This window comes from Lontra canadensis, unplaced genomic scaffold (genome assembly GCF_010015895.1).
Source record: "Lontra canadensis isolate GAN:19392208 unplaced genomic scaffold, GSC_riverotter_1.0 scaffold85, whole genome shotgun sequence".
Taxonomy (NCBI): Eukaryota; Metazoa; Chordata; class Mammalia; order Carnivora; family Mustelidae; genus Lontra; species Lontra canadensis.
This window is the reverse complement of record NW_022631079.1, coordinates 2,660,676-2,685,053: the sequence shown is the minus strand read 5'-3', so window position 1 is coordinate 2,685,053 and position 24,378 is coordinate 2,660,676. Positions and strand designations below refer to the sequence as shown.

General features: G+C 45.8%; 1 protein-coding gene across 6 annotated transcripts in view; it reads left to right on the top strand.

The window, feature by feature from the left end:
- The window catches only part of SGMS1 (sphingomyelin synthase 1), a 179,565-nt gene extending 167,849 nt beyond the window's left edge, over window positions 1–11,716 (top strand). For all 6 annotated transcript variants that reach the window (XM_032883013.1, XM_032883017.1, XM_032883011.1 and 3 more), the window contains 3 exons: window positions 5,937–6,090; window positions 9,213–9,379; window positions 9,986–11,716. In XM_032883013.1, coding sequence (XP_032738904.1) covers window positions 5,937–6,090; window positions 9,213–9,379; window positions 9,986–10,165 — 501 coding nt within the window. In that variant the 3' untranslated portion in view covers window positions 10,166–11,716. The remainder of the gene's footprint in view (window positions 1–5,936; window positions 6,091–9,212; window positions 9,380–9,985) is intronic.
- The last annotated feature ends 12,662 nt before the right edge of the window (window positions 11,717–24,378 follow it).

Here is a 24,378-nt window from a genome sequence, read left to right as displayed (position 1 = left end):
GCGTGACAGCAGGATGTCGCCTCTGTGAGGTCCTGGGCTGCTCCAGGAAGTTACTTCATGTAGATCCAGGTCCTAGTTGGTGCAAGCTGGGGAGATGGGGGTGGCCCGGCAGGGTGTGGGTGGGGTGCAGTGTTCCAGAGGGTTTGCAGATGGTGTCCGGGACCTTGGGCCCCCTTCCCAGCCCCAGCTCTGAGCAGCCAGGAAATAGGACCTGCTGTGCTGACCTCCCAGGGCTCCTGGGGAAGGGGCGGGGAGGGTACACGGAAAGCAGCGTCTGCTCCACGGCTCGCCTTTAACCCTTTCACAGTTGTACCAAAGCCACACTGATCTATGCAGCGTGGTTGGATGGGATTTGGCTGCAGGTTTCCCCTCTGGGGCCGGTAGGGGGTGAAGCTCGGTGCATGTCCCTGCTCTCCACGTGCAGTCTGCGGGGCCATCTGCAAACCGAGTTACCGTCAGCGCGCTGTGTTACTCGGCACTGAAGAGAACCCTGGGTTTTGTGGGGTTTTTATGTTTTTGTTTGTTTTTACAAACCGAAGGCTCCCTGGTTTCTAACTGTGCTCGCGTGGTCTGTGTTGGTAAGAAGCCTCTCCTGCCTGGGCTTTCTTTCATTGCCTTGTTCTTGCTTAAGCATTTGGCCAGTTTACTTAATTTGTGAGCCATTCATTAGATACTGAAGAAATGGCTTGATTTTCACCAAAAACTGACCTTTCTCTGTCCCTAGGAGACCATAATTCATGTAGTGGTATAGATCTGAGATCTCCTTTCATAGCTTTGTAGTGTCCACTGAGAAGGTGATCATGTGACTGTCCTGCCAAACGACTCTGCTTTCAAAAGTGAACATTCAGAAGCCTTCTCATGGCGGGGGGGGGGGGGTGTTGTTAATAGCCAGACCCGTGGGGGCGCACACTCCACGCCGTTCCCCCTGGATCCAAGTCAAAACCACTAGGCAGAATGTACGGAGTAGTGTTTTGAGGACGCTGAAAGATAGTAGCAGGCAGATTGGGGAAGGAAACCAAAATGAGAAGTGGGAGAGATAAGCCATGAGTTTTCTGTTTTTTCCCTCCCATATGTCCCGCCTGCACACCATGGCCACCTGAACCTCAGAACGGCAGACTTCCAAAACAGTCCCTCTCTTTCCAGCCCAAGGAGCAGGAGTGGGAGTCCCTTGGGGACAGAGACTGGGAGGAATCCTCCCATCTTCCCTGCAAACCTGTGAACGCATGGAATGTACATTCTAGACTTTTTAAAAAAAACATAGTTGATTATCCCAAATGTGTTGTGCTGTCCTCAATAGGAGAAAATGTTTGTGAAATACACTTACTGCACAGGCATTGTAAACTTACTCTTTCATAATTTATTAAGCAGTTACAGGGGCGCCTGGGTGGCTCAGTCCGTTGAGCGTCTGCCTTCGTCTCAGGTCACGATCCTAGGGTCCTAAGATCAGGCCCCGCTCAGCGGGGAGTCTGCTCCTCCCTGTCCCTGTGCCTGCTGCTTCTGCTCACGTGTGCTCCCTCACTCTCAAATGAAAAATAAAAGATCTTAAAAAAAAGCAAGTACAGCCTTGTTCAGTGCCTTTGAGTCCCTGTAGTGCGAGCCCATTGCATCCCCGAAGATTCTGTACATTTCCGTATATCCCAGAGTTACTTCCCGGGACTCCCAGTGTTTTCAAAACGGGAAGGGCCTGGGCCTGGCCTAGCCAGGGGACAGCTAGTTAATAGCTTTTACCGGGTGCATTATTTCCAGTTTGTTGCTTTTATAAATAGTACCACAGTGTTTGTGCATAAAGCTTTCTCTCCTGTTTGGGGTCATACCTTGGAGGCAGACTCCTAGAAGCCATGTATGGGGGTCCCAGGCCATGCCGTTCATGTTGCTGGTCAATAACGATGATGAGTTTTGCAGGGGATTTCGCTGATCGTAATAAGGCTGTGAGTCCCCAGGCTGTAGGTGAGGAGGTTATGGCTTAGACTGGTCAACCCCCCGGGGCTCACACTGCTGAGTGGCGAGTGAGGCCCTCTGCCTGCTCCCATGAGCCCTCGGCAGCCCCAGCCAGCATGTCCCCTCCTCCTCACCCACCCATCTGAGATGGGTGACCCTGTGCCTGCCCCTGCAGTGTCCGGCTTCTGTGAGCTTTGCTAACTTGACATGGGAACAGTGAGCTCCCATTAATGTCCATTTGTATTTCTGTTTGTTTGACAGACTTATCTGCCTCCAGCGGCTCATACCCCTTTGTTCACTGATAAACTGTGTTTCCCACAAGTCTGATTCTCACTTGATTTATGTGTGTGATGCACAGGGAAAAGATGGTAACTTGTTTCTGCTGCCGTTGTTTTGCAGTTTGTTTTTTAGTTTGTTTGCTTTTTTAAACATCATTAAAATGTTTTACATGGCTGTAACCATCTATCTTCTTTTCCTGTTGCCCACTAAGCTTAAAGAGACTGGCCCCCTCGCAGAGACTTGACCGACGGGAAAAGATAGTTTTAAAAGAAAGCTTAGGAGTTTTAAGGGCACTTGTAAGAAATGCAGCATTAATTTCTGTTTTTTTTTTTTTTCTTGGTGTTATGTTTTACTTATAATGTCTCCCTCTTCCCTACACGTACAGGTTCCCCACAAGTATTTTCATGCTAAAACGGGAGGGCACATTATGGGATGATGGTACCTGAGAACAGGATTTCTAGTTTAACAGAGTTTTAGAAGGACAGGCTAAAATAATATAAAATGAAAAGCTGTCTAAGCTTTTTTGGCCATCATTCTCCTCTTTATCCATTGTTGTGACAGAACTGGGCCAAACTTTCAATCTAAACTTTAAAAAAAGTGTCAGCACATTTACACATGTATACAATCTAAAATATAAAATGGTTCTGCAGAAGTTGTTAGTAAAAACATTAGCTGCCTCCCACCCAACCCTGATCCAACTCCAGCCCATGTTCCTAACACACTTGCAGCTCTTTTAACTGAATCTAGTAGTGGTTACCTTCATATTTTTCACTCTTACAGGTGCATGCGTGTGTGTGTGTGTGTGTGTAAGTGACGTGGCAGTTCTGTTTATTTTTCTGGTGGCAATCTTAACTGACCTACGGGGAAGGCCGGGACTAAGGTTCCTCGGGGCCCCAGCCCCAGTTCGGTGCCTTTTCTGCCCTGCCCTGTCCCACCACAGGCCATCACACTTGTGTTTCCTCTTCCCCGTCTAGTTTTCTCTTCTTTTCTTTTCTTTTTTTTTTTTTTAATCATTTGACAGAGATCACAAGTAGGCAGAGAGGCAGGCAGAGAGAGAGAGGAGGAAGCAGGCTCCCCGCTGAGCAGAGAGCCCAATTCAGGACTCGATCACAGGACCCTGAGATAGTGACCTGAGCCGAAGGCAGAGGATTAACCCACTGAGCCACCAGGCGCCCCTAGTCTTCTCTTCCGATTTAGCTCCATACTAGCTCCGTGCTTGCACTATTCGTGTGTAAATGCTCTTTGTTGGCTACTCATGCGGTTCCTATAATTACTTTTCTGCCCATTTTCTGTTCCCTGTGGTGTTACTGATTGTCTTGCTTCTTGTTTTCTTAATGGTCTGTGTGCACAGTCATTGCCACGTGGGGGCTCCTCATTCAGGGCTGTCAGAGGCAGGGGTCGACAACACTCTGTTGGTGTCGCCTCCCTGAGGACCACTGTCCCGCCTCCTGACCCGCCCCCTGCGCTGTCTGTGCTCACAGCCCCTTGGCTCTCCCCTCATTGGCGTTCCAGCGGGTCCTGTCTCTTCTTTTTTCTGCGTTTACTCCTTTGCTTTACGGAGCATATCTTTGTAATTCCCTGAAAACAAGAGTCCGTAGGTGGTAGATATTGTGAAATCTTGTGTGTGCACAAATGGCTTTGATTTATCCTTCACTGTAGGGCCAGTTAATAATATGGCTGGGTATAGGATTCTAAGTTGGAAATCATTGTCCCCTAGAATTTGGGGGCATTCTTCCAGAGCCTTCTGTTCTCCAGTATTGTTTTGGAAAAAGCCTGACTCCTGGTGCTTGCTTGAAGCTTGTTTTTTTTTTTTTTTTTTTTTTTTTTAAAGATTTTATTTATTTATTTGACAGACAGAGATCACAAGCAGGCAGAGAGAGAGGAGGAAGCAGGCTCCCTGCTGAGCAGAGAGCCCGATGTGGGGCTCGATCCCAGGACTCTGAGATCATGACCTGAGCCGAAGGCAGAGGCTTTAACCCACTGAGCCACCCAGGCGCCCCTTGAAGCTTGTTTTTAACATCTGGAGGCGTTAGGGTCTCCTGCGGTAGATATGTTTGCTGCTGTCGAGCTACACGTTCACTGACCTTCTGGACGTGGAAATCCATTCCTTCTGTGTGGTGTGTTCGACCTGCCCTCCTAATCGAAATCCGGATTCATGTTGTTAAAGGGAAATTGTAGTAAAACAGTATTTCCCAAAGCTTGGAATACCATCAGTGAGATGCTGGAAAGGATCATGGTGATTATTAAATTGGGCAACTAACCAGACTTTTAAAAAGTGTGCTGACAAGCATGAAATACAGGCAGGCACACATTTCATTCGACAGAGCAAATAAAAATTGCAGTGAGTGAGTCGTTGAAGCCACTGACAGCTCCCGTATGCGGCCCAGACGTGTGCCGGAGACGGGTGGGTTATGTATGAACTCTTCTCACTCTGGTGGAAAGGGAAGGACGTGCAGTTCTACCCATGTTACGTGAGAAGACTGAAGGCGCGTCCACCTCAGTCCCTTGTCTCCATTGGGCCACCGAGTAAACCAAAGTCGTCTTGCATATGAGGCCTCCAGTATCCAGTGCTCCCACTAAGTGAGCGGAACAGTTGTCCCCAAGCCAAGTACCGGAAGTTTTCCCAGATGTTTTTGTTAGTATATCCATCAGTGACTCTCCCTCTGTCAGTGTGATTTTGAAAGTTGGGTTAGCGTCTGCTGAAATGTGCTGTAGAAAGTGCTAGTAGCTTCTAAGGAATGTTCTGAAGCCACTTGCTTCATCACAAGGCCCATACCCCTCCTGAGTGCTGTCTGAAGAACAGCGGATGTTGAGCAGCAGACTTCACGGGGGGTCTTGTGTCCCTCGGTGTGAGCTTCTGAAGGCAGGACGCTCCTGGGCATCTCCTCTGTGCTCAGCACCCACACCGGGCACTTCTGTGACCAGAGGTGAGGGAATGAATGCTGAAGCTGCCTCCCCGGGGTTAGCATCAGGTCCCAGAGGCTCAGGGCTCCATGTCACACTGACTGTCCCCACTTCAGACACCCATCCCAAGTCTGGGCTGTCCCTAGGGCTTCTGACCCCCCAGCTATACATTGGAGGTTCCGGGGACCCTGTCCTCCAGTTTGATTAACTTGCTAAACGTTGCTCCCAGGACTCAGGAGAACATGTTAACTTACCAGATTTCCAGTGTGTTCGAAGAGGATATGACTTAAGATGCTCTGGGCGAGGTGTGTGGGAAGGGGTTCAGAGCTTCTGCACTCTGTCTGGATGCACCGCTCCCCCCAGACCCCTGTGTCTTGACTTTTCACCAACCTGGAAACTCTCTGAACCGTCATCTTCTGGGTTTTTGCTCAGGCTTCATTCTGTAAGCCGGGTGGATGAGGCCGTTGGCCATGGGTGACCATCTCCACCTATAGGCCCTCCCCGCTCCTCGGAGGTCCAGCCCCCTGGTGGTCTGGTCAGCTCTCCTGGCATCCAGCCCCCCCTTCTTAGGGGCTTGGAGTCACCCCATTGACGTGCACGCTGATGTGCAGAAAGCAGCTTTTGGGGAGTCACCGAAGAGAGACACCTTGATGTCAGGAAATTCCCAAGGTTGTGCCAGGAGAACTAAGTCAGAGACCACATCCGTATTTCTGACTAGAAATCACCGTGTCACAAAGCCTAATTCCTGACGGTAGCCATCATGGCACGCTTCCGTGCAGGCCAGTAACAAGTCTTGTTTTCTCTTCTCCCACCAGCTTTTTGGAGACTGGGAAGCGCAGCTGCGGAGAATCATGAAGCTCATCGCGGGCGGCGGCCTCTCCATCACCGGCTCCCACAACATGTGTGGGGACTACCTGTACAGCGGGCACACCGTCATGCTCACGCTCACCTACTTATTTATCAAAGAGTGTAAGTCATGACCCCTGCCATCTCCCCCGGTCTCTTTGGACTCTCCTGTGGGAGGCCAGCCCCTGGTGTCCCCACAGTGGCCCCCAGAGTGACCTGTGTGTGTGTGGAGGGGGTGAGTTGTTCCCTCAGGTGTCAGAGTAGCATTGGGGGCGCATTTGAGCTGCTGGAAGGAGCCAGAAGGACATCTTCCTGGGACCACAGGCAGCCAGTGTTGGGCCAGGTTGGATGTTCTCAAGCTCCTGGCTCCCCACTAAGCGCAGGGACGGGAGGGGCACAGTGACGTCCCTCATAGAAGCCGTGGGCTCGGGACACTAACTGAGGCAGGCACTGAATGAGAAATTCCCTTTAAAAAATGTACTTAAAATATTTTATTATGAGACATAGAAAAAATAATACTAAATATGCCCCCGTCCACTGCTCAGACTTAATAACAGTGGCATTTGCCGTTTCGGTTTCGTTTAACCCATTAAAAAGCCAATAGAAGGTAACTAGGTGATGAAGGTCTCTCATTCCTTCCCCTCCTGTTTTCCTCTGTCATTTCCGTCATGTTTTGGTGCTTGCGTGTCATGGTTTGATGGTTTATCACCTCTGCTTGATGGTATTATGTTCTCTGGTCTTTCTCCACTTGTCTTGACTGCGGTGATGTAGGTGGGACATGAGGCTCTGGCTCATCGTAACGAACCACGGGCTGTTTATTTTTCTCCTTGTAGAAACTGCAGGTGTTCTCAATATTTTACTGTTAAAAACTGTCTCTCAATGAGCATTAGGCAGTTTCTGTGAAGACCAATGAGGAGACCCGGGCTGCCAGACCTCGGAGGAGGAACGCACGCGTTGCAGTCTGGACGTATCTTGGGAGTGAGCGCGTGGCACCGTTCAGAGCGTTGGTGTGGTTGGAATTCAGAGCGGTGGTAGTGGTGAGAAGCCACAGATGAACCGATCAGTAGGAAGCAGATCATGGAGTGCACCTTGAACCCTGAGAAGGAGTCTGAACTTTGGTTCTCTCACACACAGTGGCCATGCCGTCCCGTTTCTTCCTCAGAGAAGGAGGATCCCCTGCTGGGACGGGTGCAGGGTGGGTGGAGGGGGCCGGGCTGGAGAGCAGGGTGGGAGTGGGGCACTGGCTGCTGCCGTAATCCAGGGAAGTCGTGGGGTGTCCTGAGCCCCATTGGTGTTGGCGTTGGTGAGATGTGGAGGGAATGGAGAAAGGTGAGCAGAGAGCCCGCATAGAGCAAGGTTTGCTGGGAGCATGGGAGACCACTGAAGAAGCAAGGCTTGAGAGCCCAGTTTGGGTCTTTTTTTTTTTTTTTTTTTTTTAAGATTTATTTATTCATTAGAGAGAGAACACACAAGAAGCGGGAGGAGCAGGGAGAGGGGCAGAGGGAGAAGCAGGCTCCACCTCCCAGCAAGGAACCTGACATGGATCCCAGGACCTGGAATTGTGACCTGAGCCAAAGGCAGACGCTTCTCCAGCTGAGCCACCCAGGTGCCCTAGGCCAGCTTTGGTCTTAAACTGAGATAGGGAAGACAGGAGAAGAGGAGATGTGCTTCAGGGCACTGGGAGAGGGAACGTAGGTGTTCTTCTGCTTATTCTTGGCACGTGACCAATTCTCACAGCTTCTGTTCCGAACCCTCAAGGCGCCATCTTGCCCTTGTGCTGGGGTGAGCTGGCCATGGAAGTGGGGGCCGGCAGGCCTGGTGTAAGCACTTGGGGGAGTGCTCCTGCCCTGTGCTGCTTGTACTGCAGTAGAGGCTAAGCCTTATCCTTGAAGGAAACCCAGGTGCCATGTTGGGAGACTGGGAAAACTGGGGTCACAATCACGGATTTTGAGTCCTGGTGCTATCATGAGCTCTGTGACCATGGGGCCCACCTTTGACCTCTCTAAGGCTTGGTTCCCTCAACTTTAGAATGAACTACTGGTAGCCACTCTCTGGCTGAGGGAGAGGAGAGGTGGTAGGAATGAAGATAAGCAGCATATACAGACTCCGGCAGAGTTGCATGAGGAATTGTTGTGTTGTTAGGGTGCAAATACAGATTCTTCTGGGACTGGACTATAGAGCCCCCGCCCCCGCCCCTGCCCAGCCACTCCCTTTAAAGCCGCAAACCTCCCTTCCCCTTCTCTGCTTCTGATTCTGCTTCTCCTGTTTAGCTTTTAATTTTTTCTTGGCATTTCACATCTTCTGACATAGCGTATACTTATTTACTGTAATTAATTTGTATCATCTCTCCTTCATACTGGGAAGGGATCTGCCCACGGGGCAAGTTCTTTGCCTGTTTTGTTCGTTTATCTCAGTAGCTAGAGCATCTCCCCTCCCAAGCACATAGAAGATGCTTGGTAAATAGTGGTTAAATGGAGGACTAGTTCGTGGACCCCATACGAATCCAGTAAATGTGAACTTTCTCCCCCTGGGGTCGGGAGGATGGATCACATGCAGATGATGTTCGTGCATAAAACGTCAGACCCTCTTCAGCCCATGCTTCGAGAATACGAGGCTGGAAGGCCTGCGCTTGCAGAGATATTGATGCTTCTGCTAGGGGGCTTCCAAATCAGGGTTTGGACAGGTGTTTATTTGACCCTGCCCTGCCTTGAAGGCACTTGGACCCAAATCCCCAGGCATCTGGATCCTTTCTTATTCCCATTTGAGAATTGGAAATCTCAAAGACCTCCAGGTTAGGGGATGGTCCCAGAGCTTGGAAAGCAGGTAAGACAGTTCTGTCAATCATGACTGCCTAGTCCCCGTATAAGGGTCTCCAGACCACTAGTATTGATTTTTGTTGAGAGCGTTAATTCCAAATTATTCACAAGTAAATTGACTTAAATGTCGGTGGGCTTTTTTTTTTTTTTTTTTTGGATAGAGCATGATGTATCATCCTGTCTGTTGTCCTTTTAAACTGTATTTATGATAATACAAAGCAAGTGCTAACCTGACAGAAATTACAGTCTGATCAAATCATGAAATACGCGGCTGCCATTCTTACCTTGGTTACAGAGAAGCAAAAGCCCTTAGATTTGCTGCCACATGACGTGTTTCCGGAAGGAGAGGTCCACGTTGCTGGGTAGTGGGGTGGGTGCCCTTAGCGGCGCTGGGACAATGGGGCCACCGTGAATGTCTTGTCTTTGCAGACTCCCCGCGACGACTCTGGTGGTACCACTGGATCTGCTGGCTTCTCAGCGTGGTTGGGATCTTCTGCATCCTCTTGGCGCATGACCACTACACTGTGGACGTGGTGGTGGCCTACTACATCACCACGAGACTCTTCTGGTGGTACCACACGATGGCCAATCAGCAAGTGAGTGTCCTCTTCTCACAGGGTCGCAGCCTCCCTGCCCATCCCCCAGGCCCAGGGGTGCACATACCATTTACAGACAAGCGTTGATTTCTCTCCGAGGGGTCGGCATCTCGAGTGGGGTTGTCCTTCATGATGCCGGCCCACTGGAGAATAAAAAGTGACCAGGGAAGGTGTGGGTGCAGCACCACAGACATGGCGTCCTTCCAGCGCAGTGCCCTGTCTTCTCCCCAACCCAGACAGATGTCTCAGCTGTGCCCACCCAGTCTCCATCCTCCCGCCAACTGAGTACAGAATGTCCATTGCAGGGAAGTCACCGAAACCCTGACTGGAGGATACACTGATGGCTGCGAGATGGCGTGAGGCTCGTGTTGTCCATGCGCTCGCAGAATTGGCGTAGTTCTCCTGCCGGGCTGGGGCCCAGTTAGCAGAGCGCATGTGACAACGTGCGTGTGTCACCAGGCACGTGGGGAGCCTCTGGGGTCCTTTGTGACCTGCAAAGGGACCGTCCAGACTCCAGGTGGAGGGTGGTTAGGCGCGTGCGTGTTCCTCTTGGGGCTGGGGCAGTGGCGTGTGCCCACTGACTTAGGTTGCCTGTCCTTCTCCCAGGTGCTAAAAGAAGCTACCCAGATGAACCTCCTGGCTAGGGTGTGGTGGTACAGGCCGTTCCAGTACTTTGAAAAGAATGTCCAAGGAATCGTGCCTCGCTCGTACCATTGGCCCTTCCCCTGGCCGGTCGTCCACCTCGGCAGGCAAGTCAAGTACAGCCGCTTGGTGAGCGACACGTAACGGCGCACGAGGCGGGCAAGCGAGGAGCTGTCTGAAGTTGTAGAACTGCACAAGAGAAGATGCCATGAACACACCTCCCTGACCCCGTTCTCCTTCGGCAGTTCCCTTGACTTAACCTATTGAGTTACCTGGTCAGCACTGTGATCTTTTTTTCTCTCCAAAGGACCTGCGTTGGACAACAATAAAGAAAATCTAACCTATCATGCACTGTACACATCTTCCTGTTCGTAAGTTTGGGATTTCCGTAACCTGCGACCACCATGTTCCTTTGTATATGATGCAACAGCATAAATGTAAGCTTTTATATCATCAGTTCTGGTCTTTCCAGGCACATCTGGAAATAAAGCGTATTATTTTCTTGGGAAAACATACTTTTCATATCTCTTGCCCCAAAGATTGGGCTGTAAGCCATTTTCTAGCAAATGTCTCTATGAAGGTTTCTAAGTACCTGAATGGGGTTCGATTCTGAAATCTTTCTACCTGTTGCACCGATATTCAAATAAAAATGACAGACACAGAAAGGTTCGGTAACTTTGGGTTTTGTAAAAATCAGCAGAGAGAGTGTGTCAAAAAGTGCAAAAAAAAAAAAAAAAGATTCTGTTATAAAGCGATTTTCTAAGTATTTCCTAACTTTATTTTTCAAAATAATGTTATGAAAACCAAATTTAAAGATTTTTACATGTCGGAGAGAAGAGAGTTAAAATTTAAAAATGCTTCTTGGGAGAGAAATTTGTCTATGTTTATAGTGCCTTTCTTGTCTTGATTGTATGGTCAGTAGGCAATCTTAAATGTTTTTATTTAAAATAAAATATTCCATGGAAATATAAATATATGTATACACTACTAAATTTTGCATTTATAGCTAAATTAAATCAGAAGACTGCTTATGGTTTTTAAATCGCTATGAATTAGAGAATGGGGGAGTTAATTAGAAAGTCAGAGCCTGTTCCCATATTGTGAGCAGGTGGCAATGACATGTATACCACTTAAATTATTTTATCATCTATTTGGTAGTTCGATTTTAACTATACAATGAAAACAGCCATGAATACTTTGTTTTTAAAAAGAGAGTTTTGAAAATGATCACTTAACTAAAACTTGAAAGCTCTAAATTAGTTATCTGTACTCTTATGACAATTTTGTTGGTGAACAACAAAACAGAGATCTATTTCTTTAAAATATATTTGTGCAGAAACTGCATGTAACTCGAAGTTTTACTCCCAACATGAGTATGTTTGGGGAAGTATTCTCTTCTATACTTGCCAATGTGGAGAACAAAATAGTTTTTTAAGAATGAAGAAGTATATATATCCATTCTGTATTTTACGCAGCAGAATTATCTTCCGTAGGGTTTTTTTGTGAATTCACAAGGTGATATTTGTATTGTAAAACAATAATGGTGAAGGAAATAAAAAAGGCTTTTAAAATTTTGTTTGTTTTAAATATTTGTAAAGTTATTATTCCAGAGAGTACACTGATATCTTAACGGCTTACCTAGATCATAAATTAATCAAAATGCACTTTTTAATAAAACCTGATACTTAAAATAGATGGCTGTTATTTCTAATGTGTTCACATCCTTCCCGGAAGTCATCGACAGAGTCATTAAAGCAGAGGTAAAATGCTGCGTTTTGGATCTAGGGTTTATTCTGAGACAGGGCCTGTGGCAATTCTGTTTCTATCCCCTTAAGGTTTCTGAAAGCGTACGAGTGTCTTTGCAAACATACATAGACAGAATGGAAGGTGAGTTAAATTTGAGCTGTTGGCTAGAGATGTCAAGCTGGTGAGGTTTCCTGCGTGGGACTCTGGACGTGTGTCTCCGTCAGAACGCAGGATGGCCTCTAGGGAGGCCTGTTGACCAGAATTCTGGGATGGATCTTTCGCTAGTACAGCCTTTCCCCTGACCTTGACTGTCAAGCAGGTGCGGCACATCAAAGGGGAAAGAAACCTGAGGAATGAAAATGAAGTATTGGGACATGTTAAAAATTGGATCTTTTCTTCCTGAATCAAGTAGTTAAAAAAAAAAATGACGACCACAGGTTTGTATCCTACCTGTGTACTAAAGAACTTCATGCCTGACCGCCCTGGTTCATGAATGGACGTATCCCGTGGCTCCCCTATCTGCAGATCCAGGAAGGACAGAGAAATCTCCTGTTCTAGAGAATCAGAGTCCACTTGATAATGCCTCTCTGGTTGCGGACGTGCACATTTTTGTCCTTTCATTTACTAAGACGAAGCCTTGGACAGTGGCTCCTTTGTTTGGCTCTTTACGAGGAGGGCATTTTACGTGTGTTCTCTTGTTAACCCCGACAAAAACCATGAGGTTAGAAGTTATTACCCTTTCTTGCAGGAGGGGACTGATTGGAGTTCCGGTTTCCACCTTCTCCCCAGCACCCCGTGCTTCCCCAAATACTGTTGAGTGTTCATAAATTCTATAGGGTCAGGGTCAGCAGTGAGAGAATCGGCGCTTACCCTGGTAAAGCCAAGCCAGACGCCTCTTACTATGAACCGCATCGTAGGAAATCCATGTCACAAACTGAGAGACTAATTTCTTAACTGCTAAATGGTTTATTTGGATCCCAAATACCTGATAAATGGGATCAATAGCTCATAAACTTTATAAGACAAAATGAGGATCCCTGTTAGCTTTCATTTGACCTTCATTATACAGACAACCAGGAGGGCACCTGGGTGGCTCAGTGGGTTAAGCCTCTGCCTTCGGCTCAGGTCATGATCTCAGGGTCCTGGGATCGAGCCCCGCATCAGGCTCTTTGTTCAGCGGGGAGCCTGCTTCCCCCTCTCTCTCTGCCTGCTTCTCTGCCTACTTGTGATCTCTCTCTCTCTCTGTCAAATAAATCTTTAAAAAAAAAAGAGTCAACCAGGTATTGGCATAACTAAGGTATAGAATATGCTACTTGGATCCCTTGGATGCTGATATTCTTTCTTCTTTTTTTTTTTTTAAGATTATTTTAGAGAAAGAGTGTGCAGCGGGGAGGAGCGGAGGGAGAGAGAATCTTGAACAGACTCCCCACTGAGCGTGGGTGCCAATGCAGGGCTTGATCTCATGACCCCAAGATCCCAACCTAAGCCAAAACCAGGAGTTGGACACTGATGCTGACTGACAATCTTTTTTTTTTTTTTTTTTTTCACTCCCTTTGGTCAGGAAACTTAACTTGAACAAATCCAGACTTGATATTCTGCTTATCAGGACCTTAAACTTCTCCTCCGTCTGCTGGTTCAGTAGAAGTCAAAAGAAAATTAAACAACCTGCTAGATCCAGACTCCAGCCCGCTGAGGTCAGAGATGGGTATGGTCTGTGAGTGACCCACTTAGTGAAGGGAGGTTGCAGGAAACTGGAAGGAGGGAGCAAGAAGGTCAGGATCGTGGGGAGAGTGGCAGAAGGACAGTGCAGGCGGCCATAGCTTACCATTGGTGAAGACAGGGAGGGTTTATCACAAGAGCTAATGTGTGTGTTGCACGTGTGGGAAATCCTTTGTGTTCTCTAGTGTTGGCCTGGCACTAGTGTCGTTGAGCATCTAGCAGTTGAGAAAATGCATGCGACAGGATTAGAGATGCCCTTGAGATTTTCTGGTTTACCATTCACAGCATACGTGTGACATCCAATCAGCAGGAATAGTACTCAGCCATTCATTATTCCATCAATGCCTCATGGTTGGTGAGTGCCAAGATTTGAGAGTCTCTTGAGAATTTTTGGGACAGGTTTACTAAAGATTTGAAGGCAGAGATTGATGAGATAGATGGACTCCCATGTTTTTCAAAGTTAAAGGAGTAGAGGGTCCAAATTCAGAGGCCTATGCTAACTCCTGTGTCCCAGTTCCTGTGTCGAAGGATGTCTAGGGAGTGGCTTGAGGGGCCAAAATGGCATCCCAGGTGAGGACAAGGGAAGGCTCAGACACCCAGGAGGGACCAGCCCAGAGTCCCCTCCCAGCCCCATGGTGGCCTAGAAGCTCATGTGTTGTGACGCTCTCTTGTTAGATGCATATACATTAAAGTTGCTGTGTTTTCTTGGAGGATTGACCCCTTTATCGCTCTGTCCTCTATTCTTAATATTCCTTGTTGTGGAGTCTGCTTTGTCTGAAGTTAAAATAACGACCCCAGCTTTCTTCTGATGAGTGTTCAGCATGGCATCTATCTTTCTCCACCCCTTTATTTTTAATCTCTCTAGATCTTTACAAAGTGGGTTTCCTATAGACAGAATATATAGCAGATAACAAGCTTCCTGTTTTTAATCTACTCTGACAATCTGTCTTTTTAATTGGTGTATTTAGACCTGTCACGTTTAAAGTGTAATTGATAACACAGTTGACCCTTGAAAATAGGGGTTTGGACTGAGCAGGTTCCGTGGATTTTTTTTTTCAGTCAATTACTATAAATGTACTTCTATGATTTTCCTAATATTTTTTTCTCCAGCTTTGTTCTAAGAATACAGTATATAATACATAGACAAAATATGTGTTCATCAGTTGTTTGTTATTGATAGGACTTCTGGTCAACAGTAGGCTATTACTAGATAAATTGGGGGGGAGTCCAAATTTTTACGAGGATTTTTTACTCCTGCCTGCCCCTCTCCCCTTCACGATAGTCCATCTAAGTTACGGTGTAAGTGTTTTTAGTGTTTTAGTTTCAGCGGCTTCAGCCCCGTGTCAGCAGAAACCAGCTGTGACTATGGATACTCCTGTCTCTCCAAATTTGGGGAGTGGCGGTTGGCTCTGTTGGCCCCAGTCCTCTGATGGCTCCAAAAAGAAGTCATGTTTTGCAAAGTTTGTCCAGCTTTTTGTAGTTGTAAGGATGGGAGTGGTGACTTGACTCCAAAGCTCTTTGCTTGTTGAAGATGAAACCAGAAGCCCTTGGTGACCCAGTTTTTGTTGTTAAATCAATTTGGAAGACAACGAGTAAGCTGTTGTCTGAGGAGGGCCTTTAACATCTGGACATAGAAATTTGTGTCCTAATGACAACTGAAGAACTAAAAATAGAAATGGCTGTTAGAGTCTGCCTTAATGGCTTCCGACTCTCAACACAGCGTCCAGAAGAACATGAAGGCAACTGACACTGGATTGGGGAATGTTGGGGGTACATTCAGGTACCTGAACTGCGAGCTTACTTGCCAGAGCCCTTCACGTGCTCCACTCCCCCTGCCCCCCACCAGCCCAGAGGACCTGGGATGCACCAAGCACTAAAGCAGACCCAGAATCTGGAAGAACCTGAATGACTTTCTCTCTCCTTCTTTCTAAAGACCGCTCTTTGTGGTTCGTTGTCTGAGAGTGCTGTGGCCTGTCCCGGGCTGGTACCTGGGAAAGATCTGTGTATTAGCAAACTGTGTATTAGCAACAAATATAATCGCTTACAGGGAACATCAGCATGTTCTGAGAAAGTGTCAGGTGCCTACAGTCCAGAATGCTTGGTCTCTTTTTGCCAGAGGGTTTATAGTATGTTCTGTTGAGTTAGTCAATTTCTTTCTTCTCTATCTTTTGACTTGGACTAAGATAAGTTCTAAATAGCTTAATTAGGTGGCTCAAAGCATTTTTTTTCAGGGTGAGCAGGAAATAGGGCAAGTGGTGGTGTTCTTATAGCTGTTCTTACAGTTCTTAAAGCTGTCCCCGTCCGTAGTCTACCAAGAACTTCAACCAAGATATTGTATGTACTTTATTTCACACCAAGGGCTTTGTCCAACTCCTCTCTCAGGGGTTGGCGTCAGGGCGCCTGGGTGGCTCAGTCGTTAAGCGGCTGCCTTCGGCTCAGGTCATGATCCCAGGTCCTGGGGTTGAACCCCGCATCTGTCTCCCTGTTCAATGGGGAGCCTGCTTCTCCCTCTCCCACTGCCCCCCGCTTGTGTTCCCTCTCTCGCTGTGTCTCTCCCTGTCAGATAAATAAATAAAATCTTTTAAAAAAGAGTTGGCATCTAAGCTGCACTAGTGCTCGGGGAGACGTAACAAGTCATGGTCACATAGCCGGGGCACTTCCTGAAAGAACATGAATCACGAGGCCATCACTGCAGGTGACCCATGTGGCAGTGTAACATAGGGTGACGGGGGGCACGCAGACGAGTTCTGTGCTCAGTAAATAGCCACTAGTGTTACACGGAGGGAAGTGAGCTGGAAAGATGAAGACGAAGCCCCTGGGAGCCATGGTAGAAGTCCCAGTTGAGGGAGAGACTGGCCCCAGCCAGAGAGGGAGCTGGACCACATGTGAAACCAAACCAAGACTCAGCCTTTATTTAAACTTCTGGGGACATTATCAGGAGACTGAAGCCATTCACGGCTTACATCTTTGGTAAGATCCTTGCTTCACTGTCCTGAGCATCTGATGGGGTGCACCACGGTTGCGGGATCACTGGTGGACTCTGACACGCACAACACAGCCCAGATAAGGAGCGAGGGGAGAACGAAGCACAAATGTGGGTGTAGCGCCAGGATTGATTGGCGCTTAGATCTGTTCCCCTGGCCAGCTCTGTGTTGTCCCACCGAGGAGCTGGTGGTGTTTTCATGGCTTCCTGCTGGTAGTATCCATAGGGGGCTTTGGCCAAAGCATTCTCTTTAGAATAATCCTGTGGCCATGGAAAGGCACACAGTGGGTTTTCCACTTGGGATGTGTGGCCATGCTCCCTGATATCTTAGGATTTTCAGGGGAAGAAATAACTTGGGAAAAAGCATGATCTGTTACAATGAACTTTTGTTTGGAAGTCTCTGAAATCCTTGGCTTTGAGTTGCAAGAGGCCATGGCCAGTCATTGCTAGGTTGATGGGAAGCACGTTCATTGCCAGCCCGAGTGGTCCCGGGAGCCTTCTGACCTCTGGCTGTGGTGAGCTGTAGGCTTCCTCTCTGCAGACGTTCCAGTGAGCCGAGCAGGCTCGGTCCAGCCCGGAGGCGGGCAGACACGCTGGCAGGCGAGGGCTAGCTGCATTGCTCTGTGAGTTCCTGGGGCGAGCGTGAAAAGCAAATGACACCAAGACGGGCTGGGTCCTGTTAGTGCTGCAGGCACCTGTCTGCCTGGGAGTGTCACCGGCCCGGGGCCATGGGTGCCTATTGCTGTGCTCAGGAGCTGACCCCAACTGATCCCAGAGCTTATCTCTGCCCTGGGGGCTTGCAGGGACTGCTTCAAACCCTGGGGCCAAGAGGCTGCCTAATGAGTTTTCCCCGGAGGCTCCTGGTTCCTGGGCAGAGGGAAACAACTGCAGGAGGGCAGAGAGATCCAAGCAGGGGGTAGGGCCACAAGTCCTGTTGTGTGTTCGTGCACAATCCCTGGTCCTCACTGCACCCAACACACAGCAAAAGGGGTCGGGTGGGGGCTGGGGATGGAGCGGCAGCATCGTACTTCCTTCGGGAGAGAAAATGTCAATGTATTCAGCACACAGAACCCCCACATACTATTAACATTCACTGAGTGTGAATTCAAACAAAAAGTCACCGAAATTAGATGGGAACGTATCTGAAATGTCGCTTTAACACATGCCAAGTATGAAGAACGGTGACAAATGGGCTTCCGGTAGATCCCAGCTCTCAAAACTGGCTTAATTTCTCAAGATATTCAGGGCTTAATCACCAATTAAAATCAGCAAAAACAATGAATTCGTGCAGGCCCCGGGAAATTCATTTTCCTCCCGGGAAGGAAGAGGGCCCTGATCCAAGTCTTTCATTTGGCAAAACTGAGGAGGAACTTCTGGCAATCTTCCCAACCACCAAAGGAGGTCAGAGGAGGAAGGGCAAGCAGGGCTTACAGCTTAGGCTGCTGCTTTCTGCTCCGGTTTCCAGCAGCTTCCCTTGCCCAGACTGCAGGAATGTGCTTGCTGGCGAGCACGGAAGCCCGTACCCCGGAGGGCAGGTGAGCCTTAGGTCCCGTGGAACATGAGCTTCTCTGTCTCACAGGTTGCTCTTCCAGGGATGTTTGCTTTCGATAGAGGGAGGGAATGGGATCTAAGTTCTGGTTTAGACACACACACACACAGACACACACACACACACACACACACATACATGAATTTAGCATTCATATCAGCATATTTCAAGCTGTAGCAAATCTTCCCTTAGAGAAGCATCCTTAGATTACATGAAACTAGTATTTGGCAAATTTATGTGGCCTTAAAACCCATTCCATAGGGGCGCCTGGGTGGCTCAGTGGGTTAACGCCTCTGCCTTTGGCTCAGGTCATAATCCCAGGGTCCTGGGATCGAGCCCCGTGTTGGGCTCTCTGCTCAGCCCCCGCCTGCCTATCTGCCTACTTGTGATCTCTGTCAGATAAATAAATAAAATCTTAAAAAAAAACAAACCATTCCATATAAACCCTTCTTCTATTTTATCATGAAAAATTCTTTTTTAAAAAAAATTTTTTAATTTATTATTTTTATTAACATATAATGTATTGTTTGCCCCAGGGGTACAGGTCTGTGAATCATCAGGTTTACACAGTTTACAGCACTCACCATAGCACATACCCTCCCCAGTGTCCATAACCCAACCACCCTCTCCATACCCTCCCTACACCCAGAAATCCCCTGTGAGATTAAGAATCTGTTATGGTCTGTCTCCCTCCCGATCCCATCCTGTTTCATTTTTTCCTTCCCTACCCCCCACTCTGCCTCTCAAATTCCTCATATCAGGGAGATCATATGAAAATTGTCTCTCTCTGTTTGACTTATTTTGCTTAGCATAATACCCTCTAGTTCGATCCACATTGTTGCAAATGGCAAGATTTCATTTCTTTTGATGGCTGCATAGTATTCTGTTGTATATATCTATCCCACGTCTTCTTTAGCCATTCATCTGTTGATGGACATCTAGGTTCTTTCCATAATTTGGCTATTGTGGACATTGCTGCTATAAACATTGGGGTGCACATGCCCCTTCAGATCACTACATTTGTATCTTTCGGGTAAATACCCAGTAGTGCGATTGCTGGGTCATAGGGTAGCTCTGTTTTCAACTCTTTGAGGAACCTCCATGCTGTTTTCCAGAGTGGTTGCACCAGCTTGCATTCCCACCAACAGTGTAGTAGGATTCCCCTTTCTCCGCATCCTCGCCAGCATTTGTCATTTCCTGACTTGTTAATTGTAGCCATTCTGACTGGTGTGAGGTGGTATCTCATTGTGGTTTTGATTTGTGTTTCCCTGATGCCGAGTGATGTGGAGCACTTTTTCATGTGTCTGTTGGCCATCTGGATGTCTTCTTTGCAGAAATGTCTGTTCATGTCTTCTGCCCATTTCTTGATTGGATTATTTGTTCTTTGGGTGTTGAGTTTGCTAAGTTCTTTATAGATTTTGGACACTAGCCCTTTATCTGATATGTTGTTTGCAAGTATCTTCTCCCATTCTGTCAGTTGTCTTTTGGTTTTGTTGACTGTTTCCTTTGCTGTGCAAAAGCTTTTGAACTCAACGAAGTCCCAGTAGTTCATTTTTGCCCTTGCTTCCCTTGCCATTGGCGATGTTTCTAGGAAGAATTTGCTGCGGCTGAGGTCGAAGAGGTTGCTGCCTGTGTTCTCCTCAAGGATTTTGATGGATTCCTTTTTCACATTGAGGTCCTTCATCCATTTTGAGTCTATTTTTGTGTGTGGTGTAAGGAAATGGTCCAGTTTCATTCTTCTGCATGTAGCAGTCTAGTTTTCCCAACACCATTCGTTGAAGAGACTGTCCTTTTTCCATTGGACATTCTTTCCTGCCTTGTCGTAGATTAGTTGACCTTAGAGTTAAGGGTCTATTTCTGGGCTCTTTATTCTTTTCCATTGATCTATGTGTCTATTTTTGTGCCAGTACAATACTATCTTGATGATGACAGCTTTGTAATAGAGCTTGAAGTCTGGATTTGTGATGCCACCAACTTTGGCTTTCTTTTTCAACATTCCTCTGGCTATTCGGGGTCTTTTCTTGTTCCATATAAATTCTAGGATTATTTGTTTCATTTCTTTGAAAAAAATTGATGGTATTTTGATAGGGATCGCATTAAATGTGTAGGTTACTTTAAGTAGCATAGACATTTTCACAATATTTGTTCTTCCAATCCATCAGCATAGAACGTTTTTCCATTTCTTTGTGTCTTCCTCAATTTCTTTCATGAGTACTTTATAGTTTTCTGAGTACAGATTCTTTGTCTCTTTGGTTAGGTTTATTCCTAGGTATCTTATTGTTTTGGGTGCAGTTGCAAATGGGATCGACTCTTTAACTTCTCTTTCTTCTGTCTTGTTGGTATATAGAAATGCAACTGATTTCTGTGCATTGATTTTATATCCTGAAATTTTACTGAATTCCTTTACAAGTTTTAACAGTTTTGGAGTGGTATTTTGGGTTTTCCACATTAAATATAATATCATCTGCAAAGAGTGATAGTTTGACTTCTTCTTTGCTGATTTGGATGCCTTTAATTTCTTTTTGTTGTCTGATTGCTGAGGCTAGGACTTCTAGTACTATTTTGAATAGCAGTGGTGATAGTGGACATCCCTGCCATGTTCCTGACCTTAGGGGAAAAGCTCTCAGTTTTTTGTGGGAGGCCACGGTAAGGCTTGAGACGAGAACCAAACCAGGCCTGACTTGTGCCTCTTTTAAAGGCTGAATAGCCGAACAAAAGGCTTAGGTCGATAAAGTCGAGTAGCACTGAGAAAGGATCTGTGCTATGTGTTGTGCGCTCGCCTACATGACTTCCCACACATTTGCTAGTCAGATAGAGACGATTTGGTCAGGGTCAGAAATTCTTGGCTGGTCCTTGCTGTCCTTGCACGGGCTATAGACTACACCACTGTTAGACTGTGCTGGGCTTGCATAAACTATGTCTTGAGTGGACTTGAAGTCAGTACACCTGGCACTAGAGGGTCTGCTACTGGTGCTTGGGAAATAGATAATGGGAAAGTTTGAAGGGTTTTCTGTGCATGTTGCAAACTCTTTAGTAATCAGCTAAAAATAGATACTTTCTTATGATTGTTTCTGTTAGCTATATAATGCCTTGCTGCCTTGAATAAAATTGGCACTGTTGGACATCCTCCTTGGTGCTCCTCCTGCCCCCATTTCTTTGTCTCTTAATTTCTTTTCAGCATCCTCTTACTCTCTCGACCCTGGTTGATTTGTCGCGCCGGCCGCTATAGTTTTTCCCCATTGAGAATGATATTCGCTGTGAGTTTTTCATAGATGGCTTTGAAGATAATGAAGAATGTACCCTCTCTCCCTAAACTCCGAAGAGTTTTGATCAGGAAGGGATGCTGTACTTTGTCAAATGCTTTTCCAGCATCTATTGAGAGTATCATATGGTTCCTGTTCTTTCTTTTATTAATGTATTGGATCACACTGATTGATTTGTGGATGTTGAACCAACCTTGCAGCCCAGGAATCAATCCCACTTGGTCATGGTGAATAATCCTTTTAATGTACTGTTGGATCATATTAGTATTTTGGTGAGAATTTTTGCATCCGTGTTCATCAGGGATATTGGTCTGTAATTCTCCTTTTTGGTGGAGTCTTTGTCTGGTTTTGGGATCAAGGTAATACTGGCCTCATAAAATGAGTTTGGAAGTTTTCCTTCCATTTCTATTTTTTGGAACAGTTTCAGGAGAATACGTATTAATTCTTCTTTAAATGTTTGGTAGAAATCCCCCAGGAAGCCGTCTGGCCCTGGGCTCTTGTTAGTTGGCAGATTTTTGATGACTGTTTCAATCTTCTTACTGGTTATGGGTTTTTTTCAGGTTTTCTATTTCTTCCTGATTCAGTTTTGGTAGTTTATGTGTCTTTAAGAATGCTTCCATTTCTTCCAGATTGTCAAATTTGCTGGCATATAGTTGTTTATAATATGTTCTTATAATTGTTTGTATTTCTTTGGTGTTGGTTGTGATCTCTCCTCTTTCATTCATGATTTTATTTATTTGGGTCCTTTCATTTTCTTTTCTTTTTAATAAGTCTGGCCATGGGTTTATCAGTCTTACTAATTCTTTCAAAGAACTAGTTCTAGTTTTGTTGATTTGTTCTGCTGTTCTTTAGTTCCTATTTCATTGATTTCTGCTCTGATCTTTACGATTTCTCTTCTCCTGCTGGGTTTAGGCTTTCTATGCTGTTCTTTTCCAGCTCCTTTAGGTGTAGGGTTAGGTTGTGTACTTGAGACCTTTCTTGTTTCTTGAGAAAGGCTTGTATGACTATATATTTACCTCTCAGTACAATCTTTGCTGTGTCCCACAGATTTTGAACAGTTGTGTTCTCATTTTCATTTGTTTCCATGTGTTTTTTCAATTCTTCTTTAATTTCCTGGTTGACCGATTCATTAATTTCCTGGTTGAGCATCCTTTAGTAGGATGCTCTTTAAACTCCATGTATTTGAGCTCTTTCCAACTTCCTTCTTGTGATTGAGTTCTAGCTTCAGAGCATTGTGGTCTGAAAATATGCAGGGAATGATCCCAATCTTTTGGTACCAATTGAGACCTGATTTGTGACCCAGGATATGATATATTCTGGAGAATGTTCCATGTGCACTAGAGAAGAATGTGTATTTTGTTGCTTTTAGATGGAATGTTCTGAATATATCTGTGTTGTCCATCTGGTCTAGTGTGTCATTTAAGGCCTTTATTTCCTTGTTGATCTTTTGCTTGGATGATCTGTCCATTTCAGCGAGGGGGGGTGTTAAAGTTCCCTACTATTATTGTATGATTGTCGATGTGTTTCTTTGATTTTGTTATTATTTGGTTTATATAGTTGTCTGCTCCCACGTTAGGGACATAGATATTTAAAATTGTTAGATCTTCTTGTTGGGCAGACCCTTTGAGTATGATATAGTGATATAGATATAATGATATAGTATGATATAGTATAGAGTATGATATAGAGATGATACTTCCTCATCTCTTATTATAGTCATTGGCTTAGAATCTAATTTATCTGATATGAGTATTGCTACCCCAGCTTTCTTTGATGTCCATTAGCATGGTAATTTGTTTTCCACCCCCTCACTTTAAATCTGGAGGTGTCTTTTGGTGAAATGAGTTTCTTGCAGACAGCATATTGATGGGTTTTGTTTTTTAATCCATTCTGATACCCCGTGTCTTTTGACTTGGGCATTTAGCCCATTTACACTCAGGGTAACTATTGAAAGATATGAATTTAGTGCCATTTTATTGCCTGTAAGGTGACTGTTACTGTATATTGTCTCTGTTCCTTTCTGATCTACTACTTTTAGGCTCTCTCTTTGCTTAGAGGCCCCTTTCAATATTTCCTGTAGGGCTGGTTTGGTGTTTGCAAATTCTTTTAATTTGTGTTTGTCCCGGAAGCTTTTTACTTCTCCTTCTATTTTCAATGATAGCCTAGCTGGATATAGTATCCTTAGCTGCATATTTTTTTCATTTAGTGCTCTGAATATATCATACCAGTTCTATCTGGCCTGCCAGGTCTCTGTGGGTAAGTCCGCTGCCAATCTAATATTTCTACCTTTGTATGTTAGAGACTTCTTGTCCCGAGCTGCTTTCAGGATTTTCTCTTTGTCACTAAAACTAGTAAGTTTTACTATTTGACAGTGTATGGACCTATATTTATTGATTTTGAGGGGCGTTCTCTGTGCTTCCTGGATTTTGATGCCTGTTCCCTTTGCCATATTAGGGAAATTTTCTAATATTATTTGCACCAATATACCTTCTGCCCTGCTCTCTCTTTCTTCTTCTTCTTCTGGAATCCCAATTATTCTAATAATTGTTTCATCTTATGGTATCATTTATCTCTCGAATTCTCTGCTCTTGGTCCAGTAGTTTGTCTCAGCTTCTTTATTCTCTGTCATTTGGTCTTCTATATCACTAATTCTCTCTTCTGCCTCATTTATCCTAGCAGTAAGAGACTCCATTCTTGATTGCACCTCATTAATTCCTTTTTCGATTTCAACTTGGTTAGATTTTAGGTTTTTTTTATTTCTCCAGAAAGGGATTTTATTTCTCCAGACAGGGTTTCTTTAATATCCTCCATGCCTTTTTCAAGCCCAGCTAGCACCTTGGGAATCATCATTCTGAACTCTAGATCTGACATATTACCAATGTCTTTATTGATTAAATTCCTAACCGTTGGTACTGCCTCTTGTTCTTTTTTTTTTGTGGTGAGTTTTTCCACCTTGTCATTTTATCCAGATAAGAATATATGAATGAGAGATTAATATACTGAAAGTGTGGCAAAGACCCCAGAAAATTGTACGCTAACCAAATCAGAGGAGACCCCAAACTGGGGAGAGAAGAAAGGGGATAAAAAGAAGTTAAAT